This window comes from Asterias rubens, chromosome 10, assembly GCF_902459465.1.
Source record: "Asterias rubens chromosome 10, eAstRub1.3, whole genome shotgun sequence".
NCBI lineage: Eukaryota > Metazoa > Echinodermata > Asteroidea > Forcipulatida > Asteriidae > Asterias > Asterias rubens.
In genome coordinates this window covers 19,387,495-19,406,843 of record NC_047071.1, presented here as the reverse complement: position 1 = coordinate 19,406,843, position 19,349 = coordinate 19,387,495, and the positions used below count along the sequence as shown (strand labels likewise).

Sequence of the window (19,349 nt, the reverse complement as noted above, 5' to 3'; positions counted from 1 at the left end):
AGAACCACACTCCTCTTAACATCTTGAGTGTTGGATTCAAACTCTCTTTTCCCAAAGCGATGGTGATAAACACACCCCTTTAATCACAGGTCCTATCTCACTGAGTGCTAACCGCAACTTTTATTGATACTCTAACTGTTGCATGATTGAATTAATGTTCGAACCTGATCTACCTCCCTTGGTACGCCCCGCAGTTCAAGTCACGGTGCTTCAGTAATTTCTGCAAAGCTTCACTGCAGACCTTACTGTTTGATGATGAATCAATTTATCAAAGTTTTATCTTAAGTTTTTGATATTTATGGAAGTAAATATCGTGACAGTATAAAGCCATTGGACACTTTCGGTAAACAGTATTGTCCAAGGCCCACACTTTGTGTATCACAACTTACATGTATATATAAAATAACAAACCTGTGAAAAATTTGGCTCAATTGGTGATCGGAGTCAGGAGAAAAAAACGGGAAAACCCACCCTTGTTTCCGCACATTTCGCCGTGTCATGACATGTGTTTAAAATAAATTTGTAATTCTCGATATCGAGAATTGATATTGTTTTAATGTTTTCTCAAAAAGTAAAGCATTTCATGGAATAATATTTCAAGAGAAGTCTTTCACCATTACCTTCTGTAAACCCTGTAAGTTATTTGTAAATCTGTGAACTTTTATTTTTGTTTCTGTTCCGAAAGTGTCCAATGCCTTTAAGGTGGGGAGAGGTCACCCAAAGTTCTGGGGTTTTTTCGCAATGAGGGCTTAGATAAATTCCTACAAGTGCTGTATTTTATCTTGATTCAAAGACAGTATAACGACAGTAGCAGGAGTTTCTAAAACAATATCAAATCATTCAAATGTTGTATTTTATCTTGATTCAAAGACAGTAGAACGACAGTAGCAGGAGTTTCTAAAACAACTCAAAATGCTGTACCTTATATTGACTCAAACAAAGTAAACAAACCTGTAGAATATCTGATAGTAATAAAGCCATCATGTGTTCCCTTACTTTATGGTAAAGCCTGCTGGATAGCCCATCACAGAGAGAGAGAGAGATAATGAAAATGAATGAACCTAGGGTTATATTTATTACATTGTCCATGACTCCTGTGACACGATAACATAAAGATCATGATCATTGGTCAGGCATTAATCTATCTACGTGCAGCCAGGTGGGGTGCTAGTAGCTTTCCAGCATTGTACCTGGCAAGTTTACATTACAGTGATGTCTTCCGCAGTTTGATCTCACACACAGATGGGATCAACTGCTGCATCTTTGGCTACATGTACCTCTTTAGTTTAAAGGAATGACGCAACACTGGTCTTAGAATGACTTTACTGCTTTTCCCTAATCAATTTTGTTTGATGACAAATTTGTGTAATACATCTAATAGAATATCTGCATGGATCTACATTAAACAAAGTGAGACACTTTACTACAGCAGGGACAGGTAAGAGACCTGCACATTTGATACCACAGAAGTGCACCATGTCAACTACAGATTTTCAGCCTCCCTTTTCAAAGAGATCTGCCATGAACAAGGTAACTAAAAATAATTCTCTTCTGGACTTTAACACCTTGTTTGCTTTTTTTTACACAGCAGTTCCAGTTAATTCCTGCTGCATCCTACAGAGACATTTGCCTCAGACAGACGAACAATGGATAGTAATAACAATAACATCTTCATCATTTCAATGCTGTTGCTCTTACTCCTGACTGGGCGACCCAAGGAAATAGAATCTGCATCCAGGGAACATAACTCATCTGACATCTGCTGCCCTGGGGATGAAGGCATCGCTGGGGTTGATGGTTACCCTGGGTATCCGGGCCGAACCGGGATGCCAGGGAGACAAGGGTTAAGAGGAGAGACTACTGATGGAGTGACGGGTAGGAAGGGAGAGCCAGGGCCAGCTGGTGATAAGGGAGTTCCTGGTCAGATTGGGAGGCCGGGTCGTCCTGGGGTGCAAGGACCGATCGGACCGATGGGGCGGCGAGGACCCCGTGGAGACCCAGGAAGTAAAGGAGACAAGGGTATCAAAGGAGATGTGGGTGACATCGGTGAAACTGGGAAAAAAGGTCTCCAAGGACCCAAAGGGATTTTGGGGTATCAGGGATGGAAGGGTGCGAACGGGACGAGGCGTAAGGGTAAAAAAGGTCTGAAAGGAGAGAGGGGGGAGCAAGGCACTATTGGGCCAGGAGGGGTAGAGGGACCCCCAGGCCTAGGCCCTCGAGGGGAAACCGGTGATCAGGGTCACAAAGGGATCGTAGGAAACCCAGGCACACCCGGTCCTGGGCTACCCAAATCAGAGTTCATGATACGGAATATTGTCTCCCACAGTGCGGGGACGTTCCGTATTGATTCTGAAGTTGTGACAAACATTGGCGGGTATTTTAACAGGGCAGGTAAAAAATTCACAATCGGGGTTTCGGGGACATACGTAATGCAGGTAACCACTGATTACATTGGTGGACGTTTTCAGTTAATGCATAATGACTATCCTCTTATGACAGGGTCAGGGTTTGTAATGGCAATTAAAGATTTGAAGGTCGGAGATCAGATGTGGTTACGAATCGAGATCTCAAAGGTGTATTTTGAGAACAAGGACTTTTGGTTCTCAGGGTATATGCTGTATAATCTTTAGCTTATAAAAATAGAAAGAGAAAGAGGACTACCGTCATTCATGATCATAAGTTGCCTGTGGTTGCACATAGACTTATGAATGCTAGAGAAAGAGGACTACCGTCATTCATGATCATAACTTGCCTGTGGTTGCACATAGACTTATGAATGCTAGAGAAAGAGGACTACCGTCATTCATGATCATAACTTGCCTGTGGTTGCACATAGACTTATGAATGCTACTGCAGGGCCCAATTTGCTTGATATTATTTCTTTGCGAACATTTAGTGGGGTACCAGTCACAACCATGTAAACTTATAGTAATTTTGGCTGGTTACCTATTTCTGTTAAGTAAAACTTTTCTGTGCTTAGCAAGTTTTTGTGCTTAAGGGCTTTATGACATTGGCCACAGGTACGCCCTGTCACATCATTTCATAATGACATGTGACGGCCGGGACAGGCGCTTGCAAGTTGCAGTAAACTGGGTTAGCGTTTATATTTCCATGTACAGCCGAAGGGCTTCAATGATCATGATGGCAGTCAACCTTTGAATAAAAACGTGTACAAAGTGCTTTTAAGATTAATTTGTATTGCTTTTAACATTGGAGCCTTAGCAAGGGACATACTATTATTACGAAATAAAAGAAATCTCTTTAGTTTTTGCTATAAATTAGAAAGTTTTTATGTATAAAATTTGGTGATTAAACACAATAATATTGATATTCGCTTTTTTGATATTTTTCACCAAGATGCAAATATTTGAAGCAAGTAACAGTGGGCACAAACCACATCTCTAGCCAGATTAATGGCAGTATTTTAACAGACATAACAAAAATTAATAAAGTAGTGCAGGCGAGCTTTGAAGATTCAATTTATTTGACATGCTTTTACTGATTTGACTTTATTTTAAAGGATATTTATTTACTGCCATTACAGTCTTAATAAGGCAATATGCTTTTGACTAAAAATTACCCCCAAAAATGTTCAGAGTCATTACCAAAGTATGGCCCTAGCTTCAGTACCAATGGGACGTGGGTATCATAAGATGAAATTATCATACTTTTCCAGCCACAATTTGACTGACAAGGGCTGAAACTTTGTACAAAAGATGACTGTAAATAAATTTTGTATAAAAGAACTAAATATATAAATTATGTTTACCATAAATGTTTCCCCATCTGGGCTCAATTTTAGAGAGCTGCTTTTAAATGTTTGTATGAGATATGGCCCAACTCAATTTAAGGTTAGGGCTACACTTAACTTATTTGGGATATAGTCCCAATTAACTATTAACAGGGTAAGCTTACATCAGGGACCAGTGTCATCTACTTCTGGGGCTAAGACAGGGTTACCCCAAACCGATCTGTAAGAATTTAGGCATGGGTTAACAGAAAATAATTATTTTAATAATTTAAATAAATACTAATAATAGACCCAAAACGCACCAGCCACCATTATGTATATTTTTTTAGAAGCCTTAGATTAAAGAAGTGTACATTCTGTTTTACTGTAAACAGTAAATATTCAATGAATACTAACAGCTATGTAAATAGATGTGATGAATTTTCTTATCAACACTATATACCTCTGTGAAATAAAACATGTTCAAGTCTAAAATTATATCACTGATCAAACTTGTGTGTTTTACTAACTGTTGATTGGACTCGAATTGATCTCAATTAAAAAGGTTGAGATTTATTGACGTGACAAAAAACCAAAATCCCAACCCAGAATTTGAGGAAGTACATGTATAGTTGAAACGATGACATTTAAACATTTTGGTAGCCCCTGGAGTTAAAGTATCCAACAAGCTTTTGAAAACAGTATCCTCAGAAGTAGATCAAAGATATTAATTTCCAGTATCTAAAGTTATTTTTTCACCAGGCTGCCAAAATAAGTCTGAATTCATATAAATATTTGAAATTTCTCATCCTGTGATTAACGTGGGTGGGGTGTATGGTGGGTGTTGGAAGCATGCTGTTGCTGCTTTTATTGGTTGTTTATTTAACATTGGACAGATGTCTTTGGAAAAACAACATTCTCATCTACAGAAGAATTTGAGGCTTTGTCCGATTGAGGAACGGTTTCGGTTTTGGTGTTTTGTGTTTTTCTAACATTAGGTTCTGCTCTTGTACACACATTGTTTCCAGCCCAGAAACAGTTACAAGCCGAAAGCCACTGAGCCCCAGCTGTGTTCCTTGCTAAAGTCAAATTTCAGTTGTCCCAGAAGAAACTTGAGAACTTTATAATAACAATAACAAGTTTTTATAAATCACATTTGACAAGATGTCACTATGCGCTGAACAAACAACATCAAAAACAAACAAGCTATTTATACATCCGAAGAACTCCAACCTAGAAGTAACAACTCAGATGAACACAGGCAATCACGCTTTAAGTAAACATCCCCGTCAATCATAACCTAACTGAAATTCCAGAGGATTTTCAATAAAAGAAGAATAAAATCTCTATAGATCATAAACTTTATCTTCTAAATCCATAAGAATCACGCACACCTATTCCAATCAATCACTTTGATCCATGGCTTCAACTCCAGTAAATAAAAAGTACTACCATTTCTTCCGTGTACTCCTTACTTTGGTATTCCCTAACCTACATCCGGTGCTGGGCCCAAGATGTTTTACAGGACAAGTTTACGCAGCATTGACATGACAGACAAATCTTACTTTGCAGAGATGGTTCACCAGCCAAAATGTCATGCAATATACATTATTTTTGACTGATGAATGATACCCTGCAAGTATAGATTCTTTTCTAACATGAGAACATGCCAACTCGGTCTGATATGTTTTCTTTTACCCTTTTTTGAGTTGAAGTAGGTAAATCTAGTAGCCATTTGCGGCCGCTCAGGGCATTTCGTTGCAAGCTGCTTGAGGCCACTATGGTCTCTAAAGGTTTAAACCTCCATTTTCATCTTAACTCAAGTATCACAATGACTTACCTTGATGAATCCCTGCAGCTCAGCTCCGTGCATCTGAGCTCGTTTCAGTTTCTCATGAGCTGCACCCAGAGCCACCTCAGTCTGATGGGCTAATTTCTTCATCTGCTGCCCGGCTGTTATCTCCAACTCTGTTGAGATCGTTTCTGCCTCCGTTAAGTTGACGTTTGCCTCTTGAAGTAACTTCCCCTGTAAGATTGAGTATGTCAAATGTCATTAGAATATTTTATTAATCCAGACTTCCAGTGAGCAAATGCTTTTTAATCCATATCGGCCTGACCTGGCCCCAATTCCATAAAGCCTGTGAGCACAAAAACTTACTAAGCATAGAATAGTATTGCTTAGCAGAAACAGGTCACCAGCCAACATTTAATTAAGTTTGCCTTGGTCTTGCTGGTGCCCCACTCAATATTTGCTTAGCAAAGCAATTTTGTCAGCAATATTTTCTGATAAACAGCTTAATGAAATTGTTCCTGGTCACAGTACATAAACACTGTTCCTGCCTAAACCCAGTCTAAAACAATGTAGCACATAATGTAATGGAATATATGAAGCAATTTGTCAAAATGTGTAGATTCAAACAAGAGGGTCTTTAAAAGACCCTCGGAAGTCGGAACATAGTCATATAGCACTCATTGCTGCATTAAATTGATTCATTGCTGCATTAAATTGATTCATTGCTGCATTAAATTGACTTATAATTATCTAGACCAGGAGCCTCTCAAATGTTACAATTCAGTTTGGTTCACAGACTCTATGCATCGCTGGAAATACAAAGTACAGGTTTGGACACAATACGGACTATTAATTCTCCCTTGGTGACTGCTTTACTTCTTTTGCAAATATTTGACAGATATTTTACAAAAATCTTAAATATCTCAAAAACTCAGCTTATCCATGTTTGAGAATCCACCTCTTCTGTCTGCACTCTCATTGAGAACAAAGAATACCCTTGTTCTCTCTGTTTAGTCCAACACCATCTACCGGTTCTAAACCTCTCATCTCTTCTGTCTGCACTCTCATTGAGAACAAGGAATACCCTTGTTCTCTCTACTTAGTCCAATACCATCTACCGCTTCTAAACCTCTCATCTCTTCTGTCTGCACTCTCATTGAGAACAAAGAATACCCTTGTTCTCTCTGTTTAGTCCAAAACCATCTACCGGTTCTAAACCTCTCATCTCTTCTGTCTGCACTCTCATTGAGAACAAAGAATACCCTTGTTCTCTCTACTTAGTCCAATACCATCTACCGGTTCTAAACCTCTCATCTCTTCTGTCTGCACTCTCATTGAGAACAAAGAATACCCTTGTTCTCTCTACTTAGTCCAATACCATCTACCGCTTCTAAACCTCTCATCTCTTCTGTCTGCACTCTCATTGAGAACAAAGAATACCCTTGTTCTCTCTACTTAGTCCAATACCATCTACCGGTTCTAAACCTCTCATCTCTTCTGTCTGCACTCTCATTGAGAACAAAGAATACCCTTGTTCTCTCTGCTTAGTCCAAAACCATCTACCGGTTCTAAACCTCTCCTACCTTTCTGTCTAGTTCCATCTTGACCTTCATATAGAGTTGTTCATATTGTCGCTTCTCTTTTGTGACCGTAGACAGTTGTTTCCTAATTGAATCCACCTCAGTCCTCTTCTTATCATTTGTTTCCGTCAAGTTTAAAATCTTCTCTTCAAGGAACTCCTACAAAGGCCATCAGTGAGGAGGAATTAATAAGATGGAGAGTCAAACTTTAATTACTGCTTTGGGGTGTGTACAGGGGGGGGGCGAGTGGAGTCAAAATATTTTCGTAATGATTTATTGCATTTATCAATAGACATCTACATGAAGTTCCTTTTAAATCTCAACTCCAAACACATTTGTTGTCCCTATCCAGTAATAAACCAAAAGGGAACTGACTGAGTAAATTTTGTTTAACATTTCACTGGAATACTGTAAATTTGCCTGTATTTAGGTGGATGTTTTATTTGAGGGCGTATATTTCAGTCTTTTTAATATGTGTGACGTTGTCGATAAAGTATTGTTTTTAACTAAGTGAATGTTTATTCTTATGTGCCATTGGAATCACAATGTCTGTATTTTTATGATATGGACAATCAATTCTCAACTCTTAACTCTTAAATTAATTAATATTAAATTGGCCTTACCGTAGCTCGTGTTGCCAACCGGTTGTCAGTGTCCACAGCTCTGGCTTTCAGTCTTAGATCCTCAATTAATGATCTCTTCTGGTTAATATCCCGATCCTGACGACTCACTCTATCAACATCAACAAAAATGTCATGTTTGTTTGATATTGATTTTGTTTCAATTTTTGTGTTTTTACGGAATTAGATTTTATTTATTTATTTTCAGGTTTTTGGGGTTGTTATTAATTTGATTTGATTGCAGCATTACATACCCATGACCCCAAAGTATGGCCTTTTGAGCCCTTGAGATCTTAATTGTTCAACCCCCTTTTCACTGACATTAAAGAAGGGTTCTGTCTGCCTACATTATGAGATGTCAACTTGTGTATACGATATGGTGCATGTGTCGCCCAAAAATACAAACTACAAAGTAAAACATAAGAAACTGACTTCCCAAATTGAACAACCATGGTTGATTGTTCTGATGTCAGATGCATAGGGGCACTACAAAGCCCTCATAGGTAAAAGCATCAATGAATATTAAAAACTCACTTTTCTTGTAGCGATTTGATTGTATCGTCTCTGGATTCCACATCATTTTTCAAGTATTTGATGACGGTACTTTGCCTTGCAATCTCCCCAGATTGAGCCTACAGAAGAAAAATGCAAAGAACTATGCTGTATTGTCCAGTTATTTTCCCTAAGGATAGCTTAATCATGGCATTAGTGCAAACAGGCCACAATTTCACAAGCTGTTTTACGGCAGGCAAATTGTTATGCTTACTTTAGCGAGAAACATGCGTAAGGAAAAGTGTATTTAAATGAAGAGAAGATTTGACAGGACACTTGACCACTCAAACAAAACACTCCATAAATGATACTTTTCTACCGGGTTTAAGAAAAACTTTTTTGGGTATTCAACCTGAAAGGAATAATTTTTTCCTGAGAAAGTGTACATGCTCTAATTTTCAACTGATAAAATAAATAATAAACCAGTATCTTTAATATTATTTGTCTTTACCCATACACCAATGTGTGATTAGCACTGTATACTCAATACTTTCCTGAGTTCCGTGAACAAAATCCACATGCAAATCACCTGGGTGGGATTCCAACCCAGGACCTTTACATTATTAGAGCATGTCTTACCACTAAACCACCAAGCTAGCCCGGTGGCCAGAGGCAGTTTTAACCCTATGTGTTGACAGCAGGTACCGCAACAATTTAATAGATGTTGTTTTTGCATCTTGAAGTTTCCCGCAGATGGATGAAATCATAATTGAGCAATAGTTTGAAGAAGTTTGCCATTATTTTTATTGTTCGGTTTGTTAAAAAAAATGTTCCAATTGTGTCAGTTTACAAAAGTGACTTTCTTGGAAACTTGGATACCCGTTTTGTATATTTTGTACTGATGAAACTTTATCAGTATGTTTTGTATACTTTGTACTGATGAAACTTTATCAGTATGTTTTGTATATTTTGTACTGATGCAAGTGGAGTTAATTCTGGCTCATGTATATGTCAACAAACAACAGATGTTCACCAAATCTTTGCCTCCACTCATTATTTCTCCTGACTATCATATTTTATCCAGATGTCATGATTATCGTACCTTCAGCCTGCTGTCCGTCTGTTTCCGTTCTGATTCAGACTGCTTCTTCGAATCCAATTCACCATCTGTTAACTGCTTCTCAAATACTGCCCTCTGTTGGTTACTCTGCTCCAGTTCCACTGACAGCCTCTGCCAACAGGGTTGGAATGAATTGTATACAAATGTATCATCGATAGCTCCATACATTATTATATATTACAGGGGTGAGACTTAAGGATAATGAAAAACACTTGGAAACAGGAGAACGGTTTCCCTCTTGGTGTTGAGATGATGCCCATTTAGTTTACATGATATCAAGTAACAAACCACATTGGAAACTGATCAGGAAAATTATGAAATAATTTTAGAGTGAAGACTTGAACCTGCGACATCCAGATTAATTTGACTGTGATCCCTGGCTGCAAAGCAGGTTGTATTGCTTCTAACTGACACCCCAACAAAGATACTGAAAATAAAGAGAGACCGCAAACATTGGGGCTAGATAGCTCAGATGGTAGAGCGCAGGCACATTAATCCAGAGCTACCACGGTAAGTTCAAGTCCCACTCTAGTAAATATTTACTCAACATGAGCATAGCAAGATTCTGCCCATTTCAAAATACAATTTTGATTCAAAAATGCAGATCTGTAGCAATGAAAACAATGAACCTGTCCAATTATAATGCTACTGATATCTCATCGTTCAAAGTTTTTACGACATTTTCAGAATCTACCACCAATTCATTTAACCCCCAAAACAGTAGACACTTAATTAGCGCAGAAGTAAAACATGCATCAATCTCTATTAGTAGGATCCAGTACATGCATCAATCTCTATTAGTAGGATGCAGTACACGGGAAACAGTAACCTTTAAACAGGACATTGCCTTTTATTGATAGAGGGTGTGAATTAGACAATCATGTAGCGGGATGATGGGGGGGGGGTTCATATACCATTAATAATCAAGGCTAGGGGGTAAGGGGGTTCCTAGATCCCAAGGGAGTCTAGGATGCTTCCATGTTTGAAAGGTCAAGGATTTCAAATCTGGGTAGTCAAGAATGACGTTACACTATTTGCTTTTACTCTTACATCGATGTAAGATTACACATGTACTCAGTGCTTTCCCAAAGTTCTGTGAACAACCCAACAGGCATTATTACTCGGGTGGGATTCAAACCTCTTTGCTACTCCTTGGACTGAAACCCCCTTCACAGTCCATAAGGATGTAGGCTTGGGTATCATCCACTAGGAATCACCTACTCCTGGGGCTGAAACAGGGTTACCCCCTTCACAGTCCATAAGGATGTAGGCTTGGGTATCATCCACTAGGAATCTGGCCGGTAGAGCAGGATTCAATACCTTCCCAACTTATTATGAAGCAAGTATGGTTAAGTGCCTTGCTCAGAGGCACAAGTGTCATGACCGGGATTAGAACCCGCACTCTGCTGCTGACAACACCACAGCTTGGGTTTAGTGAAATAGACCAGTCACCAACGACACGCCACCTACCTGTATTGTCTGTTTTGAAATCTTAAGGCGTTGATTTGCGAGATTAAGATCAGATTGAAGCTGCTCAGTAACTTCACTTTGCTCTGTCACCGTTCTCTGTAACGATGACTTTGTTTCTTTCAAAAGTGACACCTGGGGGAGAAGGTATAACAATAGTTAGCAACTGAGTGCAGTTGGAAAGACTACAATTTTTAAGAAATTCATTAATGTCAATATCAAGAAACTGAAATGATGTTTAATACATTTTTGAAGAAAAAAATGTATTGCTTTAATTTTCATGTATCATTAATGCGATAAGGCATATGAATAATAATATTAACTAGTATTTATAGAGCGCCTTTTCCAGGTTGGAAAGGCTGGTAAATGTGATGATGAGACAAATTCACTTCAAAGGCCTTAACTGTTCTGAGAGGAATTTGGGTACTTTTTCAAGAGAATTTTGAGCCATTATCTTCATCAATAGTGAGAGTGCCTGGTGCTGTTGGTGTTTAAATAAAGTGTTCACATTTTTTGTTTCATTTTTTTTTCAAAATTTGCTTTGACTTTGTAAATTCTAAACTTTTTAAACTTTTATGTTTAGTTTTTATTTCAGACAGTAAAAGGCTTTTCAAATTTTTATTTTTTTATTTTTTATTTTTGTCCCTTGAAGGGAAAGAGGAATAAAACTTGAAAATAACTGACCTGTTTCTGAAGGGAGATAACTCTTTGTTTGAGACTCGTCAGGGATGGACCACTTGTGCCTGAGGAGTTTGATCTTCTGTTACTATACCCAGCTGACTTGGGCTGAAATGCAAGAGGAGACGTCCCAACATCCCTATAGTCCGTATCTGGAAACAAAGATGCAGCAAATCTCTCATTAAAATTAAGATTCTGATTTGTTGATAACAACCTTTTATGTCTAATATATTTGTAATCACTGCTATAACAATTGACATGGTATACAAATGTCAAAATATATTTTATCCCCGATGCAAATTTAACATCTATTATAAAATATATTTAGCCTTCGAGAAAGACTCTGCTAGGGTCAAAACGTCAGGCCATTAACTATTTTTTGCATTTATACCATTGGTCCATTTGGTTGGTAAGATGTTTGCAACAGCTAATTCTATTTTCTCAAAATATATGTATGATACGTAAAAGTGAAAAAATGTTGTGTTCTTTAACTTTTGAATTAAGAGTTGAGTTTATTCCAATCAGCACACAAAACGGTTGTCAAGGTTATTTTTGTGTGTATGTGACCCCCATGCAACTATTAAACATAGGCTAACAATGTTTATTCAAAAGAGGGCGCTATCACATTTGCCACATGAGGGGACCCAAACTCTAGAATAAACTTCAGAATCACATCAGGGTCTAAACATTATTCAACACATTTCAGACACTTCTGAAAGCCCACTTGTTTCAGGAGGTCTACCATCAATGACTTATTTGTTTATTCTTTGCCTCGGCGCCTTTGAGCAAACCTTTGATTTAGGCGATTTAAAAGTTATATTCAATTGGGAGACTTTTTACAGCAGACATAACAGTCTTTTTTTGTGGCTCCGAGCGTGCCAAACAATGCTCGGTGATGCATGCATGCATAGGTCTGAGCATACACACTACTGGCAAGAACTGTGATTGATTGATATCATGAGCCTCAAAACGTGACGTCATAGATGTTTTGGCTAATGTAATGTTTCCTTAGAGATAGCAGCCAGTGGTCCCAACGGAATGCTCCAAACGTTTCCGATATTGAAAGACTCTTCCTTACCAGTGGTTGGCTCATCAGTCATAGTGCTGGAGGAGACTGTACTGACATCGTCACTAATCAGGTATTCACCCACGCTGGCGTCTATCATACTGGCCTCAAGAACTATATAGTCATCAAAGTTAAAAAAAGGAAAAGCAAGATGTTGGGTTAAAGGCAAAGTATGTCTTTATGGGTTGCGTGTGCGAGTCTAGGGCAGGGGCTCAACTTCTGTAATTTAGAGAATATCTGGGCCCAATTTCATAGCGCTGCTTAGCGGTAAGCAAATTTGCGTGCATACTGTAGCAGAAAAATTTGCTTAAGCCTTAGTGTGTTTCACAGGTTAGCAGAAAAAAATGGGCAGCCATATTGCGTGTTTACCGTGGATTTGCATTGTGACGCCATTTATTTTTGTGCAGTAAGCACCGGAAGGGTAGCATGCCTTTTCGTGTGCTTACGGTTAGCAGCACTATGAAATGGAAATTGCACAGTAAGCACAAAATCGGCCGCTAAGCAGCGCTATGAAATTGGGCCCTGGCCTGGATCGCCACATGGTGTTCTTGAGCAAGGCACTTTATCATAATTGCTTCTCTCTACCCAGTAGTACTTTGGTACCGCAAGAGCTGAGGAGTAACCTGCGATGGACAGTCATCCTGTCCAGGGGAGTACAAACATGATCTTGTGTCATGGCCGAGCGGTTAAGAGCAACGGATTCAAGCTCTGGTGTTTGATCAGCAGGGTTCGAATCCTGGTTGTGACATTTGCTACATAAAATTGGGGAGGTAGTGCTTTCTGCTCTACCGGCCAAGCTTCGGATTGATGATACCCAAGCCTACATCCGTATGGACTGTAAAAGGGGTAACTGTGTCTGGCGACTTGCAAAAAACAATAAAAAATAATAATAATAATAATAAAAAAAGAATTCGGATATAAACACTAGCCCTAGGTGCCATATTGGCTTTGGATAGTTTCTTACATCTGTGTTTGTTTGTTTGTTTGTTTGTTTTTTTATTTCCAAATATCACTATAAATAATTATGAAACATACAAGAAATAAGAACAACGAGTGATAAGAGGAGGGCACCAGGAAAAAGCCTAGGCTTGTACAGAGCCTGGACCCTTTATAATATAAATTAATAGGTTATAGTTTATAGCAATAACAATATTGATTATTGAAATTAAGGTACGGTGAAAGGTATAGTGCATACAGCAAAAAAAACACAAAGCAATGATTGTTTGTAATTAAACTGTTTTGAAAAAAATTTGTTTGCTATGCAGCCATAAATACATATTGAGATTGATAACAAAAAGGAAAATTAACAGAACATTATTTAGGAAATTACAAAAACTTGATAATTTGGAATGGATAATCATGGTACGCGTGTAGTTACAGGTGGTGTCATTTTAGACGATACTGGTTATAAGTAGGTTTTTCATGTATTTTTTGAAGCTGTGCACAGTTCTAAATGAAGGTATTGGGGTGTTCTGTTCTTTAACTAGTTCTCACCCTCTAGTTTTCACACTACAATGTACTCAACCAACCTATGAAATAATATTGGAAGATGACAACAGATCGCCTCCAATGAAAAGGCATCTAATACCATGGTATAACAAATCAATTGTTGGATGCGCAATTATACGGTCCATGGTGTTTTGTACACCTTTGGTGACAAATTGCACCCTCTGCTTCGCCTCGGGTATTATTTGCCCTCTTGGATTTACAAAACAATTAAATTATTGCACACTGTGATGGGTCAATAATTGAGCCATTGCAGCGTGCAATAATTTGTTAATGATAAATTGTATTTACCTCTTTCTGTTTGAGTAGCGACTGATTTTAAGATGACATCTCTGACGGGTTTGTCATCGTAAGCTTGCGCCATGCGCTGGAGATGGTTACGAATTGACTCAAGCTGCACAAAATGATAACATGCATAAATAATTTAATAATGTGTAAGAGATTGCAAATATTGAAGATTCTAAAACATGGCCCTTGAACATTAATAGAACAACTGTATAAGTATAAGTAAGGGAAAAATCATAAGCTCTGATTATTTTTACCGGTTTACTTATGTTAAAAGAATTTATTAATGGAATAACAGTGTGAGGAGCTGGCTTTCATTGCATGGTAATGGCCTTGGTTTGTGGCTGGACGCTGTTAATGGACTCGCTCTATGGGTCGGTCCATAAACAGCGGCCATCCACACACCCAGTCATTACCACACAGTAAAGACTGTGTCCTTACTCATGTTATCTCGTGATTAATACCTGTCTTGTAGATGGTGACATTAGACTGGTCCTTAAAGCTCTTCGTCTTGGAGTGTCAAGCGTTTCATCCGTACGGGATGTCTGGACAATCTGATGCCCTAAACTCTCAAGGGAAGTACTATCTCTGGGGCTGGATGCAGGACAAAATCAGATATTAAAAAAAATTCAAATGGGACATCAAACATCAAAATATTCACATTCAAGCAAAAAAAGAAATTGCCAGTGCAATTTACCTCAACAGCTTGGCGTGTCAAATTAACATGATCCTAAAAATGTCTTTGTTATTAAGTAGAAGTTTGAGTTTTTTCTGTGACCGGATTCAGTTTGTGGAGCCTGACTTACTCTCCAAACCCAGCTCAATGTACGTCGAACCTGAGTTTCTGACGGTCATCTTAGAAACTTTTTCAATTTAATTCAATTCAATTTTTTTTTAAATGGTATATTAAAACATGTCTCGCAGTTAAAAACTGAATTGCACATGTCAACATCATAATATTTGTTTACAAAAATTACATCAAGTAGAAGTTAACAAAGAAAAGGACACTTAACAAGAAATTATTATTATATACATTGTCAAAAATACATTAGTAAAAAAAAAACCAGTAGGCACAAAACTTGGAAGTATAAGTGCGAACTAACAAAGCCTTTGACCGAATTTAGTCCACGAAACCAGGCTTACTCCATGGAACCTTAGGTTTTGAAGGTTATTTTAGAAAAAGGGAAATAATAAACAGAAAGTATCAAGGACCTGTTGCCAGATTTAGCAAAACCTTGTCATTTTAGAAAAAGGAAATATGAAATGTGAAATAACAAAATCCTGTGACACAGATATTGAAAAACTGTAAAACCTATAATTAAAACGGAACGTGCCAACCGTCCACAAAGAATCGCTCCTCCTGGGTGATCTTCAATTACCACTCACCCCTGATCAGATTGGATCTCCTCCCATCCATCGCTGTTAAACCCAGGAAAGATTGAACTCATCTCTTGAATGGATCCATTCAGTAACGATTGATGCTAGACACAAAGATAAGACACATCAAGATTAAATCTCAGCATACACAATGCAAGTGTGCATTGCTTTATTGTGTGAAGAAAACAGAATTGTATACTTGAGAAGGACACCACATGCATAGATGATGTTTCACTCTTGGGTCTTGTCTGAATTGGCAGCTAGGGCTACAGCTATGGCTGGATCTCCAGGTCATTATGCATTGAAGTTAGCCAACATGATTTGAAACAGTAACCGTAGCTGAAGCTGCTATAATTCAAATACGGCCTTAAGGGGATTTTAAGGGCTAGGGCAAGTGCTGATTGCCTCAATAAGTATCAGTACTTTCATTTCATTTTCATGTATTTTATTTGTTAATTCTGGGTGTAGAGCCAACTTGATCACTATACTAGCCAAGAACCCCATGGAGAGAAGACAGTTTTAAATGTTGGAGAAAAACCCAGAGGGTTGTTCAAGGGAAAACCCACGCGGTCAGGTAGGGGCTGAAAACCCAACCCACATAGTTCCCCCTGTGGGACTCCAACAAGGTGCTAGGAAAGGAAATAAATCACAAAACAAATGTACTAGATACAAGATAAGTGACTGAACTAGACAGTTCTAGGTTCTGAGATAATTCAAGGTTCTAAGACAACTCAAGGTTCCATACCTCCTTGGGGGTTTTATTTCTCCTCCAGGACATCGCTCCCACTGAGTGTCTCTGCCTGTGTCTCAGATGTCTTAATTTCTTCTTGAGTTGAGATACACTTGTCTTGAGTTCCATCATCTTAGACTCTCTCTGTGCTTCTACTGCCCGTTGTTTAGCAACATCCATCCGGAGTGACCTAAGGTTAACAAATATAAGAGTTTTTTTAAAAATTGTATCAAGTCCTTGCGCAAAATGAAATATTTGTGCAACAGTTTGGAACACTTTATATTTGGTTTGCGGTAACACCATGTGTGTATCTACTTGCCAGGTAGAGTTTGTTCTTGGAGAACTGTCTTGCTTTTGAACACCAAAAACAGATAATTTGTTGCAAACAGTAGACCATGTATAATTACTTCACTTCAAAACATAACTGATTGTAAAACCTCAATAGCTGTAATGACCACACTCAGGTCAAAGAAAAATAGAATTAAGTTTATTGACATTAAAGCCCTACCTGTTATCTGTTTCCAGATGATTCTTATCTCTAGCGATTTGGATCTTCTCCCTGTCAAGTCTTTGTATAGAACTCTCCAAATCCCTGATTCTACTTTGGAGTTCAGACACCTGAGCTCGTTCATGCTTCTCTCTTCGACTGACTTCCTTGAGCTGGCTTAAGTGCTCTTCCAGTTCTAAAAGCAAATTCCAAAGTTCTTATTACAGTGTGATGAAATCGAGGAATTCCCAACAGCTAAATCTCATGGTGCAATTGTATTTTGCAGGCATCAAAATAACCCACGGCACCCATAGCAATAGGAGACTTTCTGGGACGATAGAGGGCAGCAGACTTACCGGGTAAATCCATTGTTCTCAGAATTATGCGCATGTTCAGAACTACGTAAACAATGGAAATTTACCCGGTATGTCTGCTGCCACCTAGCATTGGAAAGTCTCCTATTGTCGTGGTGCCCTATGTTTTTGATGTGGTGCCCTCTGCAAGGTTCCAATACAAACTTACATTTTTCCCATAGAAGTGCCCTTTACCAGAGGAAAATTGCTGTGGCCCTTTGAGAACGAAGTTCGAGGCCTGATTTTGATATGATAAATAATAACAATAAATTGGGAGGATAATCATCCTTACTAGCAGCTGAGAAGCTGAATTGCCATGGACGCGGCTACACGTTCAAGATACAGGCATGTGGGGGGGTGGGGGACTTTGACAGTCAGCCACACCATGAGTCAGCCACACCATGAGTCAGCCACACCATGAGTCAGCCACACCAACCCATACCTAAACTACGACCATGTAACACAGGCCAATCGAAATTGTTAGAGAACCTACACACAACTTTACTCACTTATGGCCTTAGGCAGGTATCGCACATTGGCCACATTAGTGAGAGGTGAGCACTTAATGCACTAGCCACCCAAATTCAGCCAACTCAAAGCAAGAAGAATGCTCATGGTAAGGGCTACAAGAAGAATGCTCATGGTAAGGGCTACAAGGAGGATACAGGTGAAGAAGTTCAAAAAAAACTTTTTAAAAGACAAATACAATTTGTAAACTAACTAAGAGAACAGCATCCAACCTAAAAGTGAATTCTAAAACATCCAATCCAAAGTTGTAACTTCCTTCCTTATCTTCTCTCCATGTTTTTTTTGGCTAGAACAGTGATTAAGTTTGCTTCACTGTGAGTCTTTGGCTTCTCAACCAGAATAAAATAAGAACATTAGATAAAAACCTTGTCTCTCTTGCTGCAAGCATCCAGTCAACTCCTTAATGGTTGTAGCATCCGATGTAGTCTGAACTCTTAGACAGTCTAACTCCTCATGGAGGTTCATTCTGATAGGGGTAACATAATAACGCTTCAAACATTGTTTTGCACTGACATGGAGAAATATAATCAGCCTTCCTCAAAGAGAAAGGAATAACCACTAAATTCTAACCAAAATGATATAGTGATTCAAATCAATTCTGAAAACTATATATTTGATAGAAGTTGTATGTACACTTTTCACAATATTCCCAATCTCATAAAGCAGAAAATAGTACTAAGCAAATTCCTTTTCTGAGCAAAAACAAGAGTGGGGCACCAGTTACAACAGTGTAAACTTTATAAAGTTTTTGCCAGTTCCCAGTTTCTGCTAAGCAAGACTTTTCTGTGCTTAGCAACTTTTTGTGCTTACTAAACAATTTATGAAATAGAGCCCAGGTCATCCAGAACATTACTGGGTGAGACACTTAACAATAGTTGCTTCTCACCAGCTTGGATTTAATGGGTACCAGTGAGGGTAAAGATTGGTGAAGTGAATAACGATTATCAACACAGTACGCCATTTTGGCTGCTCACTGGTGCTGCATATTACTCCTAAGGAGTTGAGATGATTATTCTATCCTTGTTATCTTACCGTTCCTGTAAGACATTGACTGTTTGTTGCTTGAAGTAAGCCAGCTCATTCCAAACACCATCCGAGTCTTCTTTCTGAAGAGTGCGCGGCTCAGAACGACGACTCTTCTTTTTCTTCTTTGGAGGGTTCCTGGCGGGATGAGAGAGAAGTTATTAAAAAGTAAGAACAGTCAAAAACTGTCATAACAAAACGATTAGAACACAACATGACTGGACAGTCCTAACTGGAGCTTGGGTATCAGTAATCAGTATCAGAATGTCCATGAATGAGGGTTGATGTCCGTGACAATTCAAGCAAATGGCTTGCTGGTCTTAGTCTCCATTTTTTTAAGACCATGTACCTCCCAGAAGTTTACAGGTGTACATACTCGGTTTATCACCAGAATTTAAAAAGGAACTGCAGAACTGAAAATCTGCAGATTTAGTACAGAATATAGAAAATCCAAACTTTAGAATAATTGTGCATTGCTAAAAATGGTATTCTTGAAATAAGAAAGACATCTTATT

General features: G+C 38.5%; 2 protein-coding genes across 2 annotated transcripts in view; one reads left to right on the top strand and one right to left on the bottom strand.

Annotated features, from left to right (window-relative positions):
* LOC117295302 (otolin-1-like) overlaps window positions 1-4,228 on the top strand; it is a 32,909-nt gene extending 28,681 nt beyond the window's left edge. Inside the window, exon 3 of the mRNA XM_033777862.1 lies at window positions 1,589-4,228. Within this exon, the coding sequence (XP_033633753.1) occupies window positions 1,647-2,630 (984 nt within the window). The 5' untranslated portion in view covers window positions 1,589-1,646 and the 3' untranslated portion in view covers window positions 2,631-4,228. The remainder of the gene's footprint in view (window positions 1-1,588) is intronic.
* Window positions 1-19,349, bottom strand: part of LOC117295300 (centlein-like) — a 41,564-nt gene that overhangs the window by 12,654 nt on the left and 9,561 nt on the right. The window contains exons 17-31 of the mRNA XM_033777858.1: window positions 18,844-18,972; window positions 18,177-18,277; window positions 16,952-17,126; window positions 16,459-16,633; window positions 15,723-15,817; window positions 14,801-14,930; window positions 14,343-14,445; window positions 12,558-12,659; window positions 11,486-11,631; window positions 10,805-10,936; window positions 9,317-9,445; window positions 8,257-8,354; window positions 7,726-7,834; window positions 7,106-7,261; window positions 5,571-5,756 (exon numbers count right to left, since the gene is read on the bottom strand). Of these exons, the coding sequence (XP_033633749.1) occupies window positions 5,571-5,756; window positions 7,106-7,261; window positions 7,726-7,834; window positions 8,257-8,354; window positions 9,317-9,445; window positions 10,805-10,936; window positions 11,486-11,631; window positions 12,558-12,659; window positions 14,343-14,445; window positions 14,801-14,930; window positions 15,723-15,817; window positions 16,459-16,633; window positions 16,952-17,126; window positions 18,177-18,277; window positions 18,844-18,972 (1,966 nt within the window). The remainder of the gene's footprint in view (window positions 1-5,570; window positions 5,757-7,105; window positions 7,262-7,725; window positions 7,835-8,256; window positions 8,355-9,316; window positions 9,446-10,804; window positions 10,937-11,485; window positions 11,632-12,557; window positions 12,660-14,342; window positions 14,446-14,800; window positions 14,931-15,722; window positions 15,818-16,458; window positions 16,634-16,951; window positions 17,127-18,176; window positions 18,278-18,843; window positions 18,973-19,349) is intronic.